Genomic DNA, 26,720 nt, shown 5'->3' with positions numbered 1-26,720 from the left:
TGTAAGCTAAATAAACCTTTCCTTCCTTAGTATTGGGCATCAGGTATTTTGTCTCAGCAACGTGAGAAAAGTAACCAAGACAAACAGGTTCCTAATGCTGCTGCTGCTGCTGCCACTGCCACACCCCAACTACACTTTTGACCAGCAAAGTTTCACAGGCACTGTTAGTATTTCTGTTTCCAAAAAGTGGTGAGTTAGTAATGATGGCTGACAGGGTTGTGGTAACTAAAAATTTTACACCACAGATAAAGCAAACGTTTTGGCAAACGAAAATCTGAAGACATCACTAGTATGTCCCTGCCTGAAATATATGATTCTTATATTTACTGACAACTTGTTCTGCTAAGAGTCCACTCCTAAAAACATGTCCCAGTTTTTCCATCCTATGACAGCCCCTTGTCCTCTCAGAGGCCTGTGGGGGCTGGGAGTCCCACCTCTGCTTTGTTCTCCTGTGCTCTTGCTCAGTGTGAATCGCTCGCATGCATTGTTCTTGGTGCACCATTCTGCATCTCAGTCCCTACTGCTCAGGACTGGCCCGCTGCACAAGGCCTCCCCCAGACTCAGGGCCCTACCAAACAGGGACCCCTGTCCATACACCACCCATCAGATTTCCAAGTCCCTCCAATAACCTGTCGCTCAACAGCTGCACTTGTTTCTTCTAAGTGGCTTCTTTGGTCCAGCGTAGCAAACTTGCAAACCACCCTCATCACCAATCTTTTTCTCCTGGCCTTGGTGTGTTCTCCCTTCTCTTTAAACCCAAGCTGTGTCTATGGGAAGAAACCAATGTCCCTGGCATTATTCTCAGCTCCAGCAAAATTGGTTACAGGTATTAAACACACACATCCACCCACCCACCCACCCCCACACACACACATTCTTTCTGCTGATTACCACTACTGAATGTTTCTTTCCATTGGTGAAAAATCCAGTCACTGGACATAGAGACTTGGCATGCAGTTAAAATGCTGTCCTGACCTGTGAAATATTCTATGTTGGAGGCTTGGCTAACAAGAAATTCCTTGAAACCTTCTGAAGATGCAAAATCATTTCTTCAGTGCTCAGTCTGCCAGGATCAAACTTAACACCACACACCTGAGACTTCCCAATCCTGCACTCCTCTGGCGGCACACCTGAGTCTCTCCATGTAACTCTGCTAGAAGACCTCATGAGCCTTAGTTGTGGCTCAGCACCAGACTCTGGTGACTCCCAAAAAGGAGATGGCATGAAGTGGGCACGAACATGGGACAGCAAGAGAAAGATGCCAGTGGCTTTGTGCCGAGCAGCCGCAGTCCTGAGCAGCAGCCTGGCAGGTGGCCGACCTCCCACTCAGCACCTGGTCCCCAGTCGCCTGCCAGTACATGCTCAGAAGACTCTCCCTTTTATTTTTTAGTGTATGGAATGCATGTTCCAAAAACGCAATTCTCTTAATATTCAAGTCCAAACTGAGGAAGGAGGAAAGGAAAACAAGAGAATGCTGTCACAGAGTTGTTTTTCTTATTTCATTCTTCTGTCATATATAACTGCTTCAATGTAATTTCCAAACTGAAATTTAATTAAATTTTTTTTCATTGCTGGGAATGAAACCTAGGGTGTTGTGCTCTATCACTGAGCTATATCCTCAGCCCTTAATTTTTACCCTTAAGTATAAATTTATAATCTTACCAATTATATCATATTTTTTGTTACTCTAGATTTGTTTCATAGATGCTTATCCTTCATACAAGTATAGTGCATAATCCCAGCTGGACTCAATTTCTGTGGAGACCAAGCCTTACTCCTTCCATATAATTCATTTCATCACCAACAGGCACTGCAGACAGATTTTTATCAAAGTCATGGTCCCTGTTCTCAAACAGCTCCAGGAGCTCCCACAAAGCCTTAGTACACACCGTATGTCCTATAAAAAACCAGCCAACTAAAAAACTCCCAAGACCCTACAAGTCATTAGGCATACTTTTTATTTATGTGGTATAAATACATAAGGTGTATTTATTTCTGCTGGTTTAGTCTGCTTACATCTAACATCTAAATTATATCACATAGAGAGGAGAGGCAATGATAAAGAGAACTATGAGCCCTTGTAAACATCATTAAGAGAGAATTGCCAATGTTCAGAAACCGAATGATCCCATGTCTAAAGATCTATGTCTTGTGAATGTATGTAAAAACATATGTGGAGATGTTTAGTAAAGCACTTTGAGGGATCCTAACAAAATGAAGCCTACCAAAATTACTAGTGAATAATAAGTAGTACACATTTATATGATGAAACACTTCAACAGTGAAAATTATTCCCACTTGATAGACAGATAGATAGAGATATATCAACATGCATGGACTTCAGAATAAAAATTTGGAAGGACATTCATACGTATTTTTTTGAAAAACACCTACATGTCCTTTATGGTTAGAAACATACGATAAAAACACAAAATATGAACAGAAAGACAGACACCACCCTGAGGTGATTGCCTCTGGGAAGGGACCAAGGGAAATGAAATTGCATTGGGCTGTGAAGGGGATTTTAACTGCATCCATGCTGTTGTTTCTTAAAAATGCAAAGAGAACACGGTAATGGTTAGTCTTTAATTCTGAGTATGAAGGATGTCCAATTTATGATATGCTGTATTATCTTATATATTTAAAATTTTTTTAAAGAATGTCTTAAGTGATGTGATAGGCCCAAGGAAAGTATTGATGTTCAGTGCTTCTCCATTATTAACATGACAAAAGCCAACCAGGCAAACAGAGAGGGGAAGAGGCCCCTACAATATTTCAACATTGCCAGCTATTCCTACCGAATGCAAAGGCCAGCACTCCTGTGAGACCACACACCACAGAACTGCAGCAGCTTGCACATCTCCGGTCTCCTGTGGGCTGGCAAATGGCACTCCGGGGTCATCTCTGCACTGCTGACACGCCGCTGGGCCACAGGCTGGGTGCCTTTTCCATTGCCAGCCGTCCACTAAAGCTCAGCGGGACACCGGCTTGCTGTAAGGTGGAGCCAAGCATTCTCAAAAGCCACCAGTCCCCTCTCCTGCACTAGGGGATCAATGCTAACCCTGTCACCACAGGAAAATGACCTAGACTCTGCTATAAGGGCCTGTATGCGCAGGCTGTTTTTGAAGCTCTAATTAGCTGTGCTTTTAGCATAGCCAAAAGTCAGTGGGCTCACTCTGAAGCAATGATCATTGTAACTGTCACTGGGAGTGCAAGAAGTCATAAATCATGAAATGACTAATATAAATCCAATTTTCAAAACGAAATACTTCTACTCATCTCTCCCCAGTAATCTAACAGTCCCTCAGATCTCATGCTTTTTTTCCCTTGAACTCAGTCCATTTCATTTCACTATTATATCTAATAAAAAAGTCACTAACATGAGTTTCACTTTAAGTTACTGTCATGCTTCCTACAATCTGTATTTCCTCTCTGCGTAACTGCCAATAAACAAACTTAGAACATAACCCTGAAACTCATGGTCCTATTTCAAACTGATGTCTGCAATTGTCCTCATTTTGCACACACACGCACGCACACACACACGCACACACACAGAAGAAACTCAGACAAACTCCAATCACTCAAATCTCTGGATTAACCAATATTAGAGGGCGAGAAATAGATGCCCTTCACCTGTTGGACACTCAAGCCAGTGGGCTTTTCTCCAGTGCTTACTAGTTAAGCTGCATGCTCACTGAGAATAGCCTAATAACTACTCCCAAATGTGTTTGTACTGATTGTCCTTGTGACTGCAATTATATAATCCATTGTTTATTATAGAAATAGGTGAAATGGGGGTACAAAAAGTACTATGTGTAGGAAAAATGCTTCAATTGCTTTGAAAAGGGCAGACGACTTTAAAAGTTGCTCTAGGTTTAGGGGAGGACAAGAAAACTAAAACAGACTCTAAAAGCCAAGGAGCACCTTGTCCAGATGGCTTAGCAAATGGCTTGCACCTTTTGTTCCACTTTTGGAAACCCCAATACCGAAAATCATGTAAATATGTCTCAAATTGGCTAGCTGAGAGAGACAATTTCAAAATCCATCAGCAAACTCCAGCCAAAGGAAGGACCCTGGCCTTACATCAAAAGTCACAACAAAATACTTACCGGATCTTATTTCATTTTATAATCCCCTGATTTAATTGACTTTTTAAATTAAATAGTCACCAGTGGTCCCACTTACAGTTGCCAAACAGCCTCCAATAAATTCAACTAGCACTTTCAAATTCTCTTCCAATAGTCAGTGCTATGTACATACACTTTTTTCCCCATGACCATAGGAGTAGCCAGTGTAACATTTCCCAACTGATGACCAATGGGTACAGATAGGCAGTGTGATTTAAAAAAAAAATCACAGTAAATGTTTAAAAAATTTAAAATTACAGTGAAAGACACACTGCCATTGCCACGCTCAATATTTCTCTTTGTTTAAAATACACTTGGGCTGGGGATATAACTCAGGCACAAGCGCCTAGTAAGCACAGGTCCTGAGTTCGATTCCCAGTACCAAAAATAAATAAATAAATAAAATACACTTATCCTATCATTATTGCCACTTTCCAAAGCAGTCCTGGAAGTCCTTTTTTACATCTTTGGTTGCCCTGCTGTGGCCGCCTCGATGGCTTAGATCAACTCAAAAAGATCATTGTTCACGGTCATCCCCAGCCCCTTTTTATTTTTTTATTCTGAGAAGGGGTTTAAGTTACCAAAGCTCGGCTCAAACTTTTGATCCTCCTGCCTCAGCTTCCCAGAGTGCTGGGATTATATGTGTGCACCACACCCAACTTCATCTGAGAGGCTCAGCGGCCTTAGAAGAAGCCAGCAGTGTCTCACATTCTTTCTCTTGCACGTGCCCTCCAGCTCAGAGAAAGGCCAGGTGAGGGCATGATGTGAAGGCGGCTGTCTACAGGCCAGGAAGAGCTCCCTCATCAGATCCAAGCACCCTGACCCCTCACCTCAGAGTTCCCACCTCCAGGGTGTGGAAAAGTAAATTCCTGTTCTTTAACTCAGTCTGTGGCGTCTTGCTATGGCAGACTGATGTGACCAATATGGTTTTCACTATTACTACTTTTCATGGTGTGACTCCATTAAATTACTTGCTGTGGGATCTTCTCCGAGGGTAGAGAACGGGTCTTGGTCATCTCTGTTTCCACTCAGCAATGCCGCTCGTGATTCTAACATAGCAAGCGGCCCATAAATGTTTACTGTATTCATGAACATCCCATTTTAAACAAATATTACCTTTCTGCAGAACCAGGTTTTAAATTATAAGATACAAATGTTGCCATTAGACGTGCATTTGACTATTCAGGGAGCATGAATACATAGTATGGCAAATGCCAAATTTCTGTTGTAATCTTACTGATCCCAAGCTGAAGTTCCACATGCAGAGAAGTCTCTGAGAAACTATGCAATCTGAAGGAGGAAAACAACTACAGTGTCTTTTTCTTTTTTTACCTCAACCATACACCTGCCTTGCACAGTCCTGGACCAACATAAAATGTCACAGTCACTTTAAAGTTCCTGGAAACACTGAGTTCACAATAGCTGCCTTGTCAGCAACTCAGCAACTGCACTTTACTTCCACCTTACATTTATAATAGGATTTGTATTTCAAAAGAGACCATATCCAGTGTCCACATGACAAATTGATAGTGCCAAAGTGTTACAATAACCAGTTAACACTACAAGCCTTAAAACAATGGCAGATATCAATTTATAGGTTTAACAAAATGCCCTGGTGAGATAGTTGAGCTCAGACTCTAAAACCCCACACTCTAATACCCAAGGCCAATTTCTTATCACAAAGAATCCATGCATTTAAAAAATGGAGGGTGCCTGGCACATGCAATGGGACCCAAGAAAAATGACTCTTTAAAGAAAGCATCAATCATACATCTTTACTGAGTACCTACTGCATGCTAGACATGAGGCTACATTCAGGGACACAACAGGAGTGAAATATTATGATGGAGAACACAGTCCTTGCTTCACAAGGTAGTACGTACAGTATCTGAAAAAGAAACATGTAGGATAAATACATGCAAATTTATCTTAATAATAAATAGAAAAATTGTAACTATCCTGTATTTAAAGAATAATTTTTGTCAAAACACTGAATTCATAGCTCATATTATACTAAGTGGTACAAGCCTAAAAGCTTTTCCACCAAGATCAGGGATGAGACAAGGATGCCCGCTCTTCCCACTGCTATTCCACACAGTACTAGAAGTACTAGACAGAGCAACTAGGTAAGAAAAAGAAACAAATGCTATCTAAAACTGCAACAAAGAAAACTATCTCTATTCACAGATGATATGATTTTATAAAGTAGAAAAGCTTAAAAATTCCACACAACTGTTAGAACTACTTTAAATATTAGCAAAGTTGTAGGATACAAAGTCAACACATAAAACCAGCTGTATTTCTATGTACAAAAAAATGGCCCAAAAGGAAAAATTCAAAACAAATTTTAAAAATTGTGAGCCGACTGGCAGGGGGTGGGGGAGATTTTCGAGGGTAAGATCCCCAGGTTAAAGAACATACATGTACAAGACATCAGCAACAACAGCAGACAGCATGGAACAGAACAGAGTGCAAAGACCACCTGCACTTCTATTGTATGATCTTATACAGGTTTTTATCTCATACTTACATACTTATATGATAGTTTCATTGGAGCATGCATAGTTGTCCACTGATAAGTCATGGTTACATATGTATCCTGCTGTGCACTTCAGTTAGAAAGCTGAGTCATGCCCTCAGGTGTCCTTAGATGCCCTGGAGCTTTGAAGCAGTCTGAGTGGTTCCCCACATCTTACTTTTTTAAAGGCTGGTGATATATAAATATAACATTTTATATCTAACAGAGTATAAGTGTCTCCCTGTGCTGTAGTTAGTAAATCAAAAGTTATGTGGTTTTGTAAAACCATCTTTTTTGAGATTTATCTGTAAGTAACATTAAAACCTGACATGTAACATTTAAGGCCTGAACCATATGTTGAGTAAGGGCTTTAACCTGAAGAGCTAGGTTTATGGTTTTTGTCCCTCGTTAGACATTATTTTTAGAGGCATCAGTAATTTTTTTTTTTTTTTTGGTCAGACACTATTTTTAGTAGTTAACTATTATAATGTCTGGTCAAAGCACCTATTATTTTTTGGTGAGAGGAGGGGCTTACGTTTTGAACCATGATATTTTACATGGCTAGTTTCTTGGTTATGTTTTTATGTTTTGTCATAGCTTGGCACCCCACAGGGAAGAGTGTTGTTATTTTTGAGCTGTGCAAGCCAGCAGGGAGTGTTAGCCCCCTAAAGACAGCCCAACTGTTTGTGTACATATGTAGGGTTTTTTGTTTTTTTTTTTAATGTATCATAAGTACTTACATGGCTTGTAACTTTGTCTATTGGCTTGATCTGTCTGTTTTGGTTTCAAACCAGAGTATTTTTGCACTAGGCTAGACAGTGACTGCTGTCCATTGCGGGGTTGGGTTACAGTTAGACTTATCAGTATACCTTGTGTTAGTTGAGGTTTTTCTGTTTGTTTTTTGGTATAGAGACTAGGAATTATGCCTTGTAGACTCTTTTTCCAGATGCGTTTTTGGGCCATGTATGTCATGGGTCCCAAAACCACTTAGTTTGGCTGTCAATGGGCTAGACATCAGTTCCATTGTTCGAGGTGTCTCCCAATACACGAGAGTAGGAGTCTGTGTTGTCTTACTCTTAGGACAGGCTGTTTACATCTGTATGCACTTTTTTATCTGTTTTGTGATTTTTTTATGAGCATGTAGAGCAGAGTACATCACTGTTGTTTTTTAATTAGGAAATATTGGCTCTTAGGTTTTTTTTCCAACTGTAACCAAAATCCAACAGGGTGTTTTTTGTTTGTTTGTTTTTGTTATAGGCCTCAGCTATACTTAATGTTATCTATATTTATTGTTACAGTAAATGGCAGGTTAATGATTCAAATGGTTTATAATTTTTAAAAATTTTATTATTTTCATTATTTTTTAATTTTTGTCTTTTTTTGACAAGGTCTTGCTAAGCAGCTCAGGCTGGCCTTGAGCCCACTTTGTAGCCCAGGCTGGTCTCAAACTTGCAATGATTCTCCTGCCCCAGCCTCCGAGGGCTGGAGTTACAGGCGTGTGCCACCATGCCCAGCTTTCCTGAGTTTTAGAAAGAAGCTTTTGTTGTATTTATCTAATAAGTAGCTTTTGATGTATTTGTCCAGCCCCATGCTGTGTCTGTTTTGGTTATTTGATATAAAGGGCGAGCAGGGTAGCTAGGTGTGGAATGTCTGTCAAAAACCTAGCAAGTCCACATATACCTGTCACTGGCATGCTGTCATGGGTCTGAGGCATGTTTGGATTTTATCAATAACAGTGTTGGGAATTATTTTTGTTTTTCAAGCAGATAACAAACAAAAATTTGACAGATAAGCCAGGTTTCTGGACCTTGTCTTTGGTTACAGTCAACCCTCAGGCCAGCAAAGCTTTTTTTAGACTGTGTATGGTGGTTTTTAAATCTGTAAGGCAATTAGAGGTTAACATAACATCCATATAATCAAACAGTGACAAACAGTGTGGCTTAATTTAGGTAGCCAAGTCCTGGGACACCAGGTCATGACACAAAGTTGGGCTATGCAGACAGTCTTACGGCAGCACCTGAAAGTTTTATTGTTTATTTTTTCATGTGAAGGCAAACTGATCTTGACTGTCAGGTGTAATAGCAGTGGAGAAGAAAGCACTGACCAAATATATGACTTAATGGTATCAACCCAGCGTCAAGGTGAGACAGTTTAAGTTTGCATTGTTAGTATCACCGCATGTCGTGGAAGAGTGACTTTATTGAGTTTTTGGTAATTTATTGTTATTTTTTATATTTTATTGGGCTTTTCAATGGTCCATATCGGGCAGTTGGGAGGGCTTTGTGTAGGGGGTATTATTTCTGTTTTTTCATTTTTTTTTAAAATTTTAAGATAGTTTGTCTTGTTTTCTTACAGCCTTGAGGCAGTCGGTACTGTTTTACAATACAAACCATGTAACCTGTGAGAGGCTCACAGTGTGTGGTGTGGATGTCCTCAGACTATGGTTTTTATCATGTGAATTTGTAACTGGAATTTTTTTGGTGTCTAGCCAAGCACCAGTCAGTATGTCACCCGCACTATATATTCAGCAACCAGGGAAACATGAACAGCATAGGGGAGTGGGGACAAGCACCCAATACCCAAAGTCATTTGGGCCTTTTGGACTGTGATGTAGTGACCTTTATTTTTTAAAGGTGTGTAATAGGTCGTGTAAAATGGTCTGAGTTGTCACATATTAGTTTTAACTTGGCTCTAGTATCTATTAACATTAGAATATGTTGTATATTTTTGAGGGACTAGTAAATAGTTAATTTTACACGTGGCCTCCGGTTCCTGGGACTCCCAAGACCCAGGTATTTTGGCCTGTCTTTTAATCAGGGTATAAGGAAGCCAGTGGTATTTTGTTTTGTTTTACCAAGGCTCTTTTGGCCTTTGGGGCTTGGCCCTTTGGCCAGTATTGCTGTTTAGGACATAACTCTCTCTCTAGAGTCAGTAACATACCTAAAGGCGGTCTGTCTAATTTATCTGTGGCTAGGCCAGCAGCCAGTAGGTTTGTCTAGATCTGGTGCCAAGTGACCTTTAGTGGCCTCATAGCATTTTTTTTGGAGGATGGCCCCACTTGCTTGGAGCCCCCCTTCTGTGCTGGTACAGTTTTTACAGATTTTATTCTACCTTGGTGTTTTACTTTTGTCTTCCAGCCTGGCCAAGGCATCTGCAGTACTGTGGATCAGGCAAACTAACGGTGGCTAGAAGGGCCATCATTGACCTGACTGTGCCGGCTGGCCCATTTGTCAGGATCATATATTTTTATATGTGTCATCAGCAATTTTTTATCTGGACTACAGTATTATAGTGTGAACACCATTTGTCGTATGTCTATTTTATGTGGTACAGTTATTAAGTCTAGATAGGTTGTCTACTTAATGACTTGCTCCAGCGGGTCACTTGAATTTTTTCAAACCAGGCAAGCCACTAACATCAACCAATTGATCATGGTTTGATGACGTGCTTGGGGGGCTGTTTTTTGTATACCCTGTAGAACTCCTCTCATAGAGGGGGTGTTGGCTATGGTGGTTATTTGGGACATTTTTTGTGGGCTTAACTGTGTTATCAGGCCCGTTGTCCCACAGTTGTAGCAGCCATCAAGGCACTGTTTTACCCATCTTTTGTTTCCGTTGTTCTGTCAGCTCCTGCAGCTCCACCGCGGTACAGGTCGAGTACATTGTGTGCTGGGGTAGAAGCAGGCGGCCCTCCGGGTCTTTTCTGTAGGTTAGGGTTTTTTTTTTTTTTTACTTTTATCTTTTGATGAACAGGAAGCCTAGCATGTAAAACCAGGGGCTTTTTCTGGGTTTTTTGTTTTTTTTTTTTGACATGAGGACTCATGTTTCTGGTGCCCTTTTTGGAGGAGGCAGTGCTTTTATGCCTCGTAGCATGAGTTCCAAAGCAGCCAGCCATTGTTTAAGGTCTTCTTTTATCTTCTATAGTTGGTTTACTTGTTGGACAAGGTCATCCAGCTCTTGATTTATGCGGAAAAGAGTGAAGAACAGCCAAGCCACACACGCCCTACATTGTCTGGCAAGGGGAAGGAATTTGTCTATCATTTTTAAACCTTGTAAGACATCCCCGGGCTCCAAACAGACTGTTTCTCAGTCCTCCAGGGCCTCTTAAACTGCCAAGAAGGTGGCTATGGATAGCCATGGTGAGGATGGGGGTTGTTTATTAGTCATTTTTCAGGGTTCTCCCTTGCCTTCAGGTGCTGTTTTCACAGCTGCCAAACGACCATTTACCTTATCATCCTACCGGCTACGCCACTTATAAGCCTGCTAGGGGTGCCATTTTTTGAGAAATATCATGGGGCTTATCCCTAGGAGACAAAGAAGGCACATACTTGGCTATGCGTAAACTGGCTAACACAGAAGCACTGACCAATCACAGGCCAACTCTGAAAGACATGATATGATTGGTCACCAAGCATGATGTGCACCTGTTACACATATAGTGACTTGTGGCCTGAAAAGCCAGCCACTTGTGTTCGATTGCTCATGGTACACAAGGGGCAGCTGAAATCTGAACCATGTTGTTAGGGTCTGGTGTTACTTAAGTAAACTCTGGAAAGAGAAATCTGTGTAATATGAGAACCAAGGAAAACCAGTGCTGTGTGTGATTACAAACTGAGATAAGAAGAACCCCAGAAGAAAGGATCACGATTCTTTGACAGTGTGTAGCAAAGAAACAAAGCTGGAGCACCAAAGAAGGCCTAACCAGGAAGGGAAGGTGGAGCTGAAGTTAGGGATAAGAAGAAATTATGTCAGCTTATAGGAAAGATTCCACATGCAACAAAAGACTTGTGTTAGGAGGAAGCAAAGAAAAGTTAGAACATGAACATGGTAGCTAGAGCTCAAAAAGTAAGAGAAGAGCTAGGCATGGAGGAGCACGCCTATGATCCTAGCACTTGGGAAGTGAGGCAGGAGGACTGCAAGTTCGAGCCTAGCTTGGGCTGAACTTAGTGAGACACTGGGCAACTTATGAGATCCTGTCTCAAAATAAAAAATAAAGAATAAAAAAAGGCGTAGAGTGTAGTTCAGTGTGAAGGGCCTTGGGTTCAATCCCTAGTACTACCAAATAAAAGCAAGTTAATATTTAAAATTAAAGAAAGCAAGAAAGAAAACAGAGCCAATGCAAGACTAGATATCAATGGACAAAACAGTGATTTTTAAATGAAGGTTAATGCAGACTCTAGAGCTGGCTAAAACCAAAATCACCACTCATTTAAAGCTATTTTACTTTTCCGTTTTTATATATAGCACTGTACAAAGAAGAGCCATGACTCCATTTTATAGCATGAGCTTACTTGGCTTTGTACAGTCACAGTCTAGGAAGAATATAATAAAAACACATTTACTATATAAAAAAGAAGAAAAGAGATAAAGCAATACATGGTCAAAGGGACAAGTCAAGCTACTTGAGAGAGATCTCACCAAGGATTTTGGTCTAAACCTATGAGCAACGCGAGGCTGCACCTCGTGTGCCACTGTAAAAAGTGACCATAAATTTGGTGGCTTAGAACAACTGTAATTTATTCTCTCACAGGTGCGGAGGCCAGAAGTCTACCATCATTTTCACTAGGCTGTGAAATGCTAGTGGGGCAAGCTCCCTCTGTTGGTTCTAGGGAGTACCTGCTCCTTGCCTCTCATCTCAGCACTGGCCGTTGCCTGTGATCCAGGGCTGTGACCACCACTCCCTTGATCTTCAAGGCCGACATCTTCCAGTCTCGCCAGTGGGTTCCATATCACCCTCTCCTCTGTGCATGTGAAATCTCTCTTGACTTCCTTCTTATAAGGATGCATATGATTGCATCTAGGGCCTGCCTGGATAATCCAGGATCATCTCCCCATCTCAAGATTCTTTACTTAATCACATCTGCATGCCATCCTACCACTCCACACACCACAGTAACTAACAGTTACAACTTTCTGGGTTTAAAGTGTGGAAGGCCCATTTTGGAAGGCCCATTTTTCAGCCTACTGGAGAGGGCACGAAACAGTTTTCAGTGGAGAGGCATGTAATTAGACTCATGTGTTGAAGAAATCACTCTGCTGGGGGTGAAGGACAGCCAGGGAGGATGTGAGAAAGCCAGCTGGGCCAGAGCAACTGCCCCAGTAAGAGGCCTGGGAGGTGTGGATGATGCGGCAGGAAGATGAAGAGAAGCGAAGGGGATACAGGCAGACCAGGAGGACCTTCTGACATGCTGTGCATAGCCAGGTTTCAAGTGGTGCCACCCACTGAGCTGCAAAGCATGGGAAGATGACCAGAGGTGCAGGAGAAGACGGGCTGAACTACTGACCTGCAGTAGTGTGGATCCATGTTACACTATTCAGTATAACAAGGTTCTTTTGGAGGAAGCAGGGGAAAGACAGTACACTCTGGGGCTGGGGCATATCTTCCACTTATCTTTTAATTTGGGTTTGGTAAACTTAGTTTTGTGATGTGAAAAATGATACTGAAAATACTTATCCTCAAGGCTTGGAATGGTCAGGATTCTCCAGAGAAACAGAATCCAATATATATGCTTACTAGACTGGGATTTATAAGATTAGCTCACATGGTCAGAGGCTGACTAATCCCACCATGGTTGCCTACAGGCTGGAAACCAATAGCTGCTCGGTCCAAGAAGCCAGAAGCCTCATAATGAGAGAGATGTAGCTCCAGTTCAAAGCCAAAGGCCTCAGATTCCCCTGCAGAGATGCTGGTGCAAGGCTACATTCAAAGGCAGAATTTAAGTCTGACATCCATGGGTGACGCTAGCAGAAAAACACCCGATGCAAGAAGAGGACAGCACCATCAAGAACTGGCTTCCCCTTCTGCCTTTTCGCCCCACTTGGGCTCCCCACCTCTTGGGTGGTGCTGCCCACTTCAAGGTGGTTCTCCGCAGCAGTCACTGACCTACCGGCCAACCTTCTGGAAACACCCTGATAAACAAACCCAGAGTGCATTTACGGATTCTCTAAACATCCCTCCATCCAGACAAATTGACAACTAGAATTAATCACCTGTGGGCTACTGAGAAAACTGGAATAAAGGATGAAATGCATGTGATGCTACAGGTCATTAACGGTAAGCATTTACTACTTGCTTGATCCTCATTCACTGTTAATTCTTTGCCTGTGCAATAATTCAAAGAACAATCAATAGACTATTGTATGATTGTGAGACTGTACTGCTTCTAACTTACTCAGATTCCTCTCTAGTTTTACCTATTCATACTCATTTAATGCTAAGTATTTTTTCTTTGTACCGGGAATCGAACTGAGAACCTTGCACTTGCCAGCCAGCCACCTGTGCCACTGAGCAATATCCCCAGCCTCATTGCTAAATCTTGATGGTAACATAGTTATTGATATGTTCTGAAAATAGTTCAACTAAATGAAAAGACTTTCCAACCCATCCTTTAACAAAGAGTAAAATGCTCAAGATATTTTCATATCTTTGAGATACAAAATGGTCCCTTTATTATATGTGACAATAATCTATAAATGACATGAATAATTTAAGGATTAAACACATTCATCTATTCAAAAAAGCAATCTAAACACTAATTTATTTTAAATAAACATTTCGATATTTAGGAATTTGTTTATTAAAAATTTAAAAGTGAGACTAGACATTGGTTATCCATAATAAATCTTTAATGAACAAGTTCTTAGTAAACAACTCTGAGTGTCATAGGTATCTGTCATTAACTAAGGCATCTATTTTTTCCTTTATCAGCAGAGCATACATAGGTCAAGACATTTTCATGTAGGCTTACTTCACTATTCAAAATCTTCCTTAATTTTTTTTGACATCCATGGCTCTTTGATGACTTTTTATTGTTTTACAACTCAACATTCTCCCATTAAGAGAAAAGCAATTTCAAATTAAACCTCAACTATTCTCTCTCTCCAGAAGTCAAACCAGATCCAAGACTCAGACCAGATCCAAGATGTCCCATGGAGCTACAGAAAAACGCCCAATCGTCCTCTCGCTTCTGGCTGTTTCTGAAATGGCAATTGCTCCCAAACAAGAATCTCCTAGGAAGTCCAGCATCGCAGGTCCTGACACTCCGCTAAACTCCTCTAGACAGCCATTTTCCGTTCCCCTGGACTTTCCATCTTTGTCTTTCCCGTGCTATTTTAAGAGAAGTAATTTCTAGCTCCATTTGTAAGTTTGATCATTCCAACTAATGAGTTATCTCATCAATCATCAATACAGAAATAATCAAAAAGCATTTGGATCTATGTGGTGGACAACAGAAACAAATGGCATCTAGATGCAAACTAACTCCTTTCTGTGCAACTAAATTGCCGCAAAGTCAGTTCCAATGTGGAGGAAAGCCAGAAACCCACTTCCTCCAACACCTGCGGGCCTGGAGGCTGCCTCATTCATGTCTTGGAGAGTTCAAGAGTCACACCAGATAAGTATGCAGCTGATGGGTTCAGCTGCTGCTTTTTATTAGGCCTAAATAAAGAAGAGGTGAGCATTATTTGCAAGACACCAGGGTATCATGTTCTTTTTTGTTTCAGAGTCTGTTGATGATGCAGAATTTCAGATTTTGCAATTCGCTGCTCAGAATGCGGGAGAAAAAGCACTCAGAGCCTTGGCAGTGACTCATTCTAACGCGAGCAATCGTAGAGGCCGAGCAGCAGAGATAACAGTTTCATCCAACTGCTTCTTCATGAATCTGTTACTTAGCAAATTCAGCTTGAATTTGGATGTAAAATGTTATTTCCTCCCTTTTTTCTGTCCTGTTAGCAAACTATCAAAAGTTTTACTTCAGATAAAGAGAAAATGATATAAACATTTACAAATCTGTTTCTCTTTGATGATTATTTTATGGATGAATACTTTACATCAAGTAAAACCCACAGGAAGGTTACTGCAGAGATGAAGCAAGAAAAATTCAATTCCAGAGCAGAGGCCAGCTGTCTATGACAGAAGAAGGCCAACACAAGCTGGGCATGTGGGGGTGTGCACTTACAATCCCAGCACTCTGAGAGTCTGAGGCAGGAGGATCCAAAGTTTCAGGCCAGCCTGGGAAACTTAAGTGACTTAGCAAGACCTTATTACAAAACTAAAAATAAAAAAGGTCTGGGAATGTAACTCAGTGCAAATGCCTTAGGTTCAGTCCCCAGTACCAGGAGGAAGAGGAAGGGGAAAGTGGCCAACATGGGCAAGCAGCAATGCATCCTGCTAAGACTCAAGCTTTCCTACCGAGGAGGAATATGAAATCAAGCATGGAAGAACAGGCTGAGCCAATATGTATTATGGGATGTAGCTGATGTAATGGTTGAGGGTGGGATCAGGGAAAGCTTTGTATCTGTATACTGGGAGCCCTGTCAGAGATGAAATTATATACATTTCCCCCCTCCCATTTGGCTCCTAAGTACAAACAGAACAGAAAATCACCATGAGCAATTCTGTAGTACTCCACATATTATTCAGAAGAATAATTCTCATGGCTCCTTTGGCTATATAACTATACAGCAACAGCACTGATTCCTGGGAATTTGGTCCTTTTATTTTTCTATGTTAAAAAGATTATTCTGGATTTCTGTAATTTGTGTAGGGTTTAACATTCCTTCCTGGAGTTGTGCGGGTCCTAGAAGGAGTACGTGCATGACTGGGAAAGGCTGGTGGTTTGGTACAGTAACCCATGGAATCCAACACTGGCTCCTCATCCTCCAAGGGAACCCAAATCTGCCTGGCACCTGGTCACAGACAGGAGGAAGCGCCCCCTCCTCTGCGACACTGCTCAAGTGACAGCTGTACCAGCTTGGGCAGTGTTATGGTTTGTGTCTGCCATGTCCCCCCAAATCCTCATGCAGTCATGGGGCGGGCTTCTAGGGTTTGTGATTGATCCATGATCCAAGGCTGGGATTATGGGTGTGAGTGTTACACCCACCCTGGGGCGGATAGTTTGCATACAATGTAAGGGAGGGAAAGAGACTGCTTGCTGCCACTCCTCCCTTTTGCTCTTGCTGCTTTTGCTGTCTTCCACCGCCATGAACTGCCGCCCTCTGCCCTGTGCTACTCTGCCTTGGACCTGGCCGAGTATGGACTGAAACCTCCACAGACTGTGAGCTACATAAACCTTTCCTTCCTTAATTTTGGATGTCAGGAATTTTGTCTCAGCAACAAGGGAAAATTAACCAAGACAGGCAGCCTCTCCCCTTCTTGCAGCTCAACTCTGTCCACAGAAAGACTCCACCCTAGGCTGTCTCAGGCAGCCTAGGGATTCAGCTGCCAAGACCTTACCTGTCCTGAACCTTTCAGTCCCAAGCTCAGCGCTTCTCAGTGGAGGCGTTCAGGAAACTTGTGGGGCCATCAGCAGGACATGATGACTGGGCCATCTGCAGTGTGTGCGACTGTCTAGTACACTGTTCCATGTGCCATGTGACTTTTGAATATCTCTTGGAAATGTGTGGGGATAAAAAAATGCTTCTAATTATTTCTACTAACTTCTTACATATTTATGCAGAACAAACTACAGTTTTGTTTTGATATTCAAGGGCAGCTGGTTCCAGGACCCACTGTGGTTCAGATGGTCAAGCCCTTCATTTAACTGGTAGCATATCTGAAAATAACCTAAGCACACTCCTGTCCTCCCATCTCTAGATTACTTATAATACCTAACATATTGCCGGTTACACACCACTTCATTTGTGTGGATTTAGTGTAGTACTTGGTGCACAGCAAATACAACTTGTGCAAATGGAATTTTATCTTTAAATATGTTCAATCTCTGATGAGTTGAATCCTCAGGTGCAGAGCTTGTGGACAAGCACAGCCAACTGTATTCCTTGCACTGTTTGAGCACCTATGTTGTCAAGACTTGCTCATGACTTTGGAAAACCATGTCCCCAGTGCAACAATGAGTGCGCTGACGAACTGGCCAACACATCACAGCTTTGCCAGTTTGCATGTGCAGCTACCACATGCCGGTATTCAACAGGGACAGCAAAAACTCCTTTTCCTATATTTAAGGTCCAACAGATTAATGAAGACACATGGAATATTAGATACCAATGAGCTCCATCATTCAAATCTATTTCATTTTGCCATTCTAATTTTCTTAAAAATCTGTAATACACTAAAATTTGTATCCTGAAAATTACATATTGAAATTATTTGGGGTCTGGTTCTTATTTTTCAATCCTACTGATATTGTCCTGAATGGTCAGCCCATGCCCAACTCCCCAGTAAACTTTTCAATTTAGCCTCTAATCCTGAACACCTGCTAGACACAAGGGTCTCTAAAGTTCTTGTTTTGTGGAAGGATTTCAGGATGCAAGATTTGTTTTCACCATGCATCCTTCCCATGCACAGGGACTTAATTATTCTGACACCATCTTGACAAAAATGGCCTGGTTCAGTGCCAAAATATCGTGTTTCTCATTCCCTTCACTTAAATCGTCGGTATTTCGCCTTGGTGAATTGTCTTCCTTCCGTTAGGGTGACTTCGCCCCTTGCTCCTAACAAATACAGCTAAGTCTGCTGTCACTGCCCTTATGTTAACACTCACCTGCTCTCCCCTCCCTACCTCCTCACATCTCATCACACTTCTCTTACATCCAAACTGATTCACTATGCACAGGGCAAGCATCCAATTACTCCACTTTATCTTCTGATAAAGGTTTTTTGAGCATTTACACTGAAAAATACAAATTCATTTGTATTATGAATTTCTGGTTCACTTCTTTATACTACCGTTTAGGCAGTCTGCTGGCTTTTAGACACTGGGTGCACAGGTAGGTAATTTCATCTACCAATTTCATTTCAGGGTCCTAAATGAGGAAATACAAAATGTTTCTCAACAGAACCAGGCCATAGGTCTGACACAGTCAGAGTCTCCACTCTGGAAAGCATCACCTCCCAGCCACCAGGTTCTTCTGGAGACCAGTTCTTCCTGAAACTCACGTCAGGGCTCTTGGAGTCTGGCAGTCACATCTCTCCCTTTTCACGCCAAGGGGGCCAGGAGCCCCCAAGCCTGTAATGACACCACCCAAGGGACACGAAATGGGAGAGACGAAAGCCCGCCAGTGAGCTGGCCTCCTCGTCACCAGATGTAACATCAAGCAGAGGGCAGCTCACTCAGAGAATTAGGATGCCCAGAGTTACACCTGTCCTGGGGCCCCCAGGGCTCCCAGAGCCACTTCACAAGCAGGAGATCAGCTTCAGAGGACTCAGCTTCCCCATGATGGCACCAGTCCAGCTCAGCTGTGCTCAGTGGCAGCTTTGCTCCCCACAGCTCCCTACTCAGCATGGGCAGCTGGGGAGCAGCATGGGGAAGAGGCCAGAGGGGCCAGAGAAGAGCTCTACTGCCTGCTTATGAGGAGTAGAGCATGAACTTTAGGGCCTCTCTGGAGCTCAGGACATGAGCCATGGCATGTAAAGAATACAAGGCTTTGCGCTACTGGGCTGCACCTGCTGACCGGCAAATGATGGGGTGCTGCTCTGTTTTTGCTCCATCTCAGCCTCCACAACACCCCTGCAATGTCAGGCCAGCTGGGAACACCTGCAGCGGAAGCCCAGGCATTACCCACTCCTTGCATTGAAGCCACTGCCTACAGGAGGAGCCCGGAGATGAAGATGTCAGTGGAACCCAAGTGCTGGCCAAGGTAAGCATGGGTGCTGCAGGAGCACAGAGTTGTTACACAGCCCCTTCACGGAGACCTTAGCAGCATCTTGAAGGACAAGATACAACCGGCTAGATGATACAAACTCTTCCTGAACAACCAGAGCAAAAGGGGTCAGGGAGCAGCAGGAGGGAGGCTGGGAAGCAGAGAGGACCAGAGACCACAGGGCATTTTATGCTTGCCTGGGATGCTGAGTCTATTGCACAGAAGACCGGAAGCCGCAGGATCTAGAGAGCTGGGGGCAACATGCTCCCTGAAGGCAGAGCTCTCTGGTGGTTTGTGGGAACTCTTTGGGTGTCAATACATAATTTGCATACTGCTGGGGAAAATTAGCCCAAAATGGCTTTGACAGCACACATGTTAACTCCATTTACTTTGAAAGTGATAAAGCAGAGGTCACACCCAAGGGTCACACACACATGCTGAGCCAGGGGGCCCTAGTTTCCACCCCAGGATGCCCACTTCCTGCCGCGTGACTTTGGCCAGGTGGCTTGGTTTGTCAGCCACACAAACTAGAAGCAGGACTAGTGAGGAGTAATGGGTTGTCAGTAAGGGAATGGCCTGGCACCAGGTATCCGGTCGTTACCTTTATGTTTATTTTGATGTGCAGGAAGGAAAAAGTCACCTCACCCAGTAACTTCACAGATATAGCATGGGATAAGACACAGTGCTGAAGTGTGACTCTTCTGAACTAGAACTGAATAAAGATATCAAGTAAGCAATGCCTCTCTGAAAGAAAGACCACTTCTCACCTGTGTCCTGCACATGTAAATATTCTAAACATGAACACCAGAATCTAACAGAGATGCACTTCCTGACTCTCTAGAGCCTTCTCTGTCATAACCCACAGTTTTCCCATAAGCCTGGAGTACTGCCTGTTGTGTATATGTGCCTATTTCTTGTATTCTGAAATTCTTGAGCAAGAGGGAAGAGATGGAGAAAAGGGTCAGATGGCAAACCACTGAACTTCCTTACACAAGAAAAGCCCCATTGCCGCCCTTAGGATGGCCCATGTTACAGAACAAGCAGGATCATCATGGATTTAGGGTGCTGGGAACAGGGTAATAGCAGAAAAAGGTACAAAAGATCCCCCAGCAGATGTCTCAGCTACAGATAGCACTGAAGCCCACATATATTATGTTTCTCCCCCAAACGGACATACGTATGATAAAGTTTAACTTACAACTAGGCACAGGAAGAGATTAACAATAACTAATAATAAAATAGAACAATTATGACAATATGTTATTTTAAAATTATGAATTGTTTATTTCTAGAAGTTTCCATTTAATATTTCCAAATCACTGCTGACCACCAGTAACTGAAAGCACAAAGAGTTAAAAAAAAGAGGGATCCAGGCGTAAGGCAGAGCCCAGCCTCTTTTCCAGGGCAGACCTAGTGATACGCAGAATTTTGCAACTATAGGTAAATTCACCTTGGCTGCACAGCCACCGACTTGCAGTGCTTCTTTGATACTTTCTTCTCCTTGAATCCTTTTTAGCTTTAGCCTCTTTGAAGTTGCACAGCTGTTGCTGGTTAAGTAGGAGGGTTACCCTAGCAAAGAAGATGGGGTGTGAAGATGGTATTTTAAGAGCTAAAACAGCCCATGAGGAAGGTACAGACTCCAGAAAACCATGATGTGTTGAGGGATCTACAAGTGGTTTTGTGTAACTAGACCGGAAAGCGCTCCCCACTCCAATCTCTCCCTGTTTCTCAGCCTTCTCAAAGCTTCCTGTCACTCAGCACAGCTTCTCTCAACTAGTGTAGGCAAAGAAGATAATTGCGCTGAGCTACCTGTTAATGGTGTGATTTTGTACAGTCTTTTAAGGGTTCACACCCTGAACCCTGGTTTTGTACAACTGTACACAGATACACAAAACAGGCATTAAGTATTCCCTTCTGCTAGCAATTTCTTCCAAATCATTCCATATTCCACAGGGGGATGCATTAAAAAAAAAGAATCCCAGTTAAGGCAAATGACTCTCTAATGAATATTTAATGAGGACCTTTTCAGATAGCACAATAGTTGGGAGGGAAAGAGTCTTTCTACAAATGCCCCACTGAGTTCAGGAAGATGGAAAAAGTCAACAGATGAGTTTCCTGTCTTTCCCGCCAGTTCCCTCAAGCCATTTCTGCTTTTCATTGCTTCTCCTTTTCTTGCATTTCTACACCTAGGGACTCTCACAGACGCCTACAGCAAGGCAGAAACATGCTGCTGTGTGAGCAGCCAAAGCACCGGACAGCACCAGCGGCCTGAATGCTTTCGGTCCTTCCAAGCACCTGACACAGTCTGCAGCAAAGAGGTGGCTTCGAGGCTACCAGCCTTGCGTCTTTTAAGCCTTTAAGTTTTTGCAGGAAGGTCCGTGGTTTGTACCAGAAGTCAACAAACGTACAAAAGACCAGAGAGTTAATATTAGGCATTGCAGGCCACATGATCTTGGTCATAACTACTTATTTCTGTAGTTGCAGTGCACAAAGAGCCACAGACCAGATATAACCAGTAAGTGTGTCTGCGTCCCAATAAAACTTTATTTATAAGAACAGGCAGCAGGGTAGAGTTGACTCATGGGTCACAGTGTACCAACTCCTGGATTATAATGAACCATCACTATGGTAATACTGGATCCACAGTCAACACGCTCACAAAGTAAGGCCACATATACTATGGCTTTGTCCTATGCACCATAAATTGTGTAACACAACTTAGGATCTATACGTTCACCTATATACATACAAGGAGTGATAAAAAAAATAGTGCCTTTAATTTTAAAACCTTATTACAACAAAATGACACATTGCCAAGAATGTTGTACTAAGTGTATTCAAAGTGAGGGGGAGTATTCTGAGAAGGATTCATGAAAATTTGTCCTTTATTGTAATAAATTTTTAATTTAATTTCACCATAGTCTTCAATTGCCCTTTGTACATTACTTGCCATGAATTTTTCTTGCTTTTTGTTTTTAATATATTTTTGGCATTTTATAACTTAGTATGGAAAAAACACACTTTATAAGACCATGGAGTAATTCTATATCAAATCCTTCTTTATTCTTCCGTATTTACCATAAGCGAACACTTCATAATGGTCATCATATGTGGCTTTTCTTCCTGTGCGGAGACTGAACCTAGGGTTTCATGTACGTTAAGTACCTCTTTTATTATACTTTTTATTTTACTGGATGATGACTAAGTATAACTTTTTATAATATCCACAGCCAAAAGTCTGTAGTAGTACTAACAGAGTAAAAACTATACAAGGTTGGAGTCACAAAGGATGCCAGAGGGGAAGACAAGAGATGGCACGGCAGCCTTGAGGGGAAGGAAGGAAGCTACGAGTCAGGGCTATACAAACAAAAACTACAAAGCTCCCTGGGGCCACAAGCCTCCAATGTCTCCAGCGTTTCTCAGGGCCCACTGTTTCACCTCTCCTACCAGTCCTCGGATTACAAAGCACAGTAATATTTCAAGTCAAAAAGAAGCAAAGATGGCAAAAGTAAGATCCTAAAGCCCCACAGTGCCAAGAGTTATGCAGGCAACAGCAAGACTATAAACAAGGGTCGTGGAAAAAATGAAGTTGAGGGGACACCAGACAGCCATGGAACGCTGAAGAAATGAGTCACAGGAAACAGACCAACCAGTGGTGAGATGAAAGTAACAGGGGGTAAAGGAGCCAGCCAACACAACCCCCTAACAATACCCATCAGCTGGCCACTCTTCCCTCGCCTCCCCAGGCCCTTCTGTGACATTTTCATGTGGGTTTCCACTCCTAGACTTCATTTACACCTCACCACCTCTCACATCGTCCTCTTCCTCTTCCTTCACCCTCCCCAACTCCTCCTTCTTCCACTCACTCCCTTTTCTACCCCATCAAGAAGCTCAGACCTTTCCCCTACAAAATTTCCTTCTGGCTGGGTGAGACATTTCTCTCCATTCCTACGGGCTACAGCACAGGCTACCTTATCAGGTGCCCATGGACCTCAAGCAGTGAGCGGGTCACAGAAGCGAACATCTACCCAGTGTGTGTGTGTGTCTGTGTGTGTGTGTGTGTGTGTGTGTGTGTGTGTGTACAGGGAATGCTGCTGGATTACAACACTGAGCTGTGAGACCAAGATCAGCAGTCATTTAGGCAGTATCATGAACTTACACACATGTTTTGGGGCTCAAAGCAGAAAAGTCCTGAAGCAGCATTTATTAGTCAACTTTCTGTCACTACAGTGAAATACCTGACTCAGGCTACTCATGCAGAAAATGAGTTTTATGTAGCTCAGAGCTCTGAAGATTCAAAGTCCAAGATTCAAAGGTCCATCAGTTTGGCCTTTGGTGGGGTGGCAGATGGCAGCACATCGAGGAACAAATGGTCACACACATCTCAGAAGCTCAGGGAAAACACACGGGCAGGGCCAGCCTTGCTGTGTCTATAGTACAGCAATCTCCTCCCAGGAATGACCAAAGATGCTCCCAGTAGGCCTCACTTCCAAAAGGTGTTGCCGCCATCCAAAAACACCATCACGGGACCAGACGGTTAACCACAATGGAGTCTTGGGGGACACAGCCATATTCACCCCACTACACAGCACAAAACTGTCCTAATCTCTGGGAAAGTATGTCCAAGTGCATGACAGTGGCTCAGTCACCATATTATTACTACAGTTATAACAGAAGGCGCAGCTTCATTTGGAAATCCCAACTAGGGAGCCGTGGGTCTCTGCTGTGCCAGTCCAATTCCTATGTGAATGACATCTGATGTATACAATGCACACTTCCCATACATTTAGAAGGCCTTTCTGCAAAGTGACTGCTTCTCATTAGGTAGCTGCTGTTGAAACTTTTCATCCCAGTAATGTGGCATGAGAAAATGACCTTCTTTAATAATAATAAAAAAAGTTACCGTTATACTAGACACAAAATGTTTCTTTGTTTGACTTTAACAAGACTTTGGAAGGTTTACCAGTCGGGGGAGGCTGGGACCCTGGAATAAAACAATTATAAAAGAGGAGACAGAGCTAGACATTTGCTTATTGCTTTTCTGTGGGAAAACTGAGTTAGAGGTGGTCTTTAACCACTTCTCATGGAGTCAGCGCTGAGCTTCCAGCAGGCCATTCACCTTTGGGACAGCAAGAGAGGCCTCCCAAAGTGTAACAAGCTCTTAGGCCTTTCAATCGTAAACTGTGAGATGAGCTTTACAGAGAAAACTACCAGCTACCAGTACACAGAACACTTGTCTTGTACTCAAACTGTGCCATCACAAGCAGAACCCAGCACTAGTGGCAAAGTAATCCAAAGGCTGGCTAGTATTTACTGAGTGAAAGCAGATAGAGAACACTGACCCTGTCGTCCTCTGTTCTCTTTCCTCCCACCACCCCTGTCAAAGTTTTTTTAACATTGCTGGGAAAAAGAAAAAGGTCACAGGGAAGATTACAAAATATAGTAAGTTTGGTAAGAGAGAGGCAGAACGGTAAAATGAAAGAGCCTTTGAATTAGAACCTAGTGTTTGTATCCCAGTCCAAGGATACAGACCCAACAACAGGCCTCCAGCCTCTCCTTCTAAAACTGTCTTAAGATACATCTCACTCTTCTGTTGTCATCTAAGCAGGAAGAATATATAAGGCAATCTGTCTAGCACTTGTGCTTGGCAGAGGATAGGTATTGCAACTTTTTTTCTTCTTTATCTTTAGTTCCCATTTCCAAATACAAGCAGAGAGCACCTCCATACCCAGGGTAAATCCTCTCTGGACACCTCTCCCTCCCTCACCCAAAGAAATACCAATCACAGAGCATCTCTCTGCTGTCGATGCCAGAGTATTTGATAGGCCCTCTCTTGACAGAGCATAAAACCGTACAAAGCAAAAATGTCATGCTTTTGATGCAAAAGGACCGCAAGGTAATATTTAAGTACACTAAAGCAACATACATGTAGAAAGGGGAAAAAAGACCATTAAAATAAAACGCTGCAGATTACTTCAAAGCAAGAAGAATTAAGATATGCAAGAATTAAGATATGATCAGCCAGAAAGGAGAGTAAGTTTGACTACTTTCTCTACCCTTCTTCCACACAAACTGGTAGTCCAAAAAGCCATTGCCTAGTATATGGACCATTAACACATATTTTCCTCAACACACACTTTAATCGGGCTAAAACACTACCACAGGGATACAGTGAAGTGAGTAAATTTTTCAAACTCTCCATCAACAGCTTTTGATGAAACTATAGCCTGAAACCAGACTCGCCTGTTTTAATAATGTTCTGAATAAAGCTATGTCACTTTCACTTTCAGATCAAGGGGGGTGCTGACCTAAAAGTGAAACACCTTGCACTGCAAAAAGGTAGCAATGCGAATAAAACCAAAGTAAAAGAGCATGAGTGAGAAGTTCACAGCTGTAAGACAGTAGCTTTGCCGTAAACAATGCAGCAGCTTGGCTAGGCAGAAGTTTTCTTACTCTCTGGCTGTCCATCACAACAGCACCATACCTCGATCAGGGCGCTCATAAAGCACTGGTAGGAAGCATATGGCCCTTAAAAGCGTTCAGGAAAGCTCCTAATCAGCTTTGTCAACACTCACAGGGCAAATCACAAACCTGCTTCTTCAACCAGAAAACGGTTGCTTCGGGTCCCCAGTGAAGCGAAGGCTCCTCCCACACTCACAAGAAAGCTATACTAGGCTTCAGTTCTTTCGCTTTATTTTTTTTAAAAGAAAAACAATTAACTGGACACACGTGTTTCTCCTTCCACTCTCTTACATATTTTTTTTAAGACCCCTCCATTTTCTTCTTCCTTCTTTCACGTTAGAGAAATTCACTCATTTCCAGAACTGAGTGTTTAGAAGACTGGCTGAGAAACGAGCTAGTGGAGTTGGGTTGGAATTTTTAAATTCCTGCACGGTCTGACAATTACGTACATCTGTCTCCAAACAATAAAAGTGTTTGGAACGCACAACGATGCGAAGCAATGGAAGGCGCACGAAGCAGCGGGCACCAGACAGCTGCTGTGCGCCGTGTCACAAAGGCTGCCGTGCAGCGCGCGAGCTGGGAGTCACAACCCCAGGCTCGCTTCGGCTTCAAAGGCATCGGATGCCAAAGCAAGCCGGCTCCGGACACCGCGACCACCGAGGCGGTGGGGGTGCACGCTCCAGGCGCTCCTCGGAGGCCGAGGCTGGAAAGAAAGTGAGAGGAGACTGCAGGCGCGCGGGGTCCCGAGGAGGGACGACAGCGGGGGCGGGGGAGGCGCTGGGGCAAAGGCGCAGAGGAACCGGCTGCAGACCAGGCCTGGGGAGGCCCCGGGAGGGGGCGGGGATGAGTGGCGGGGGTGGAGGGGTGGTCCCGGGGCCAGGGCGCGGGGCGCGCCGCTCACCTGTATTGTTTGAAAAGCTGATCCGACTCCCGAAAGCCGTTGTTGAGCAGCATGTTGATGCCGGCCAGGGCGAGCTCCGCGTCCTGCAGCGGCGCCGCCGCCGCGCCCGA

The 26,720-nt window shown here is 43.1% G+C and overlaps 1 protein-coding gene across 1 annotated transcript in view; it reads right to left on the bottom strand.

Moving 5' to 3' along the window:
* Nucleotides 1-26,720, bottom strand: part of Ttc39c (tetratricopeptide repeat domain 39C) — a gene marked incomplete at its 5' end in the record, with an annotated part of 94,421 nt that extends 67,701 nt beyond the window's left edge. Inside the window, 1 exon segment of the mRNA XM_005372710.2 lies at nucleotides 26,611-26,720. Coding sequence (XP_005372767.2) covers nucleotides 26,611-26,720 — 110 coding nt within the window.

Source organism: Chinchilla lanigera, unplaced genomic scaffold (assembly GCF_000276665.1).
Source record: "Chinchilla lanigera isolate Chin_1 unplaced genomic scaffold, ChiLan1.0 scaffold00001, whole genome shotgun sequence".
Classification (NCBI taxonomy): domain Eukaryota; kingdom Metazoa; phylum Chordata; class Mammalia; order Rodentia; family Chinchillidae; genus Chinchilla; species Chinchilla lanigera.
This window is presented reverse-complemented; position numbering and strand designations above follow the sequence as displayed.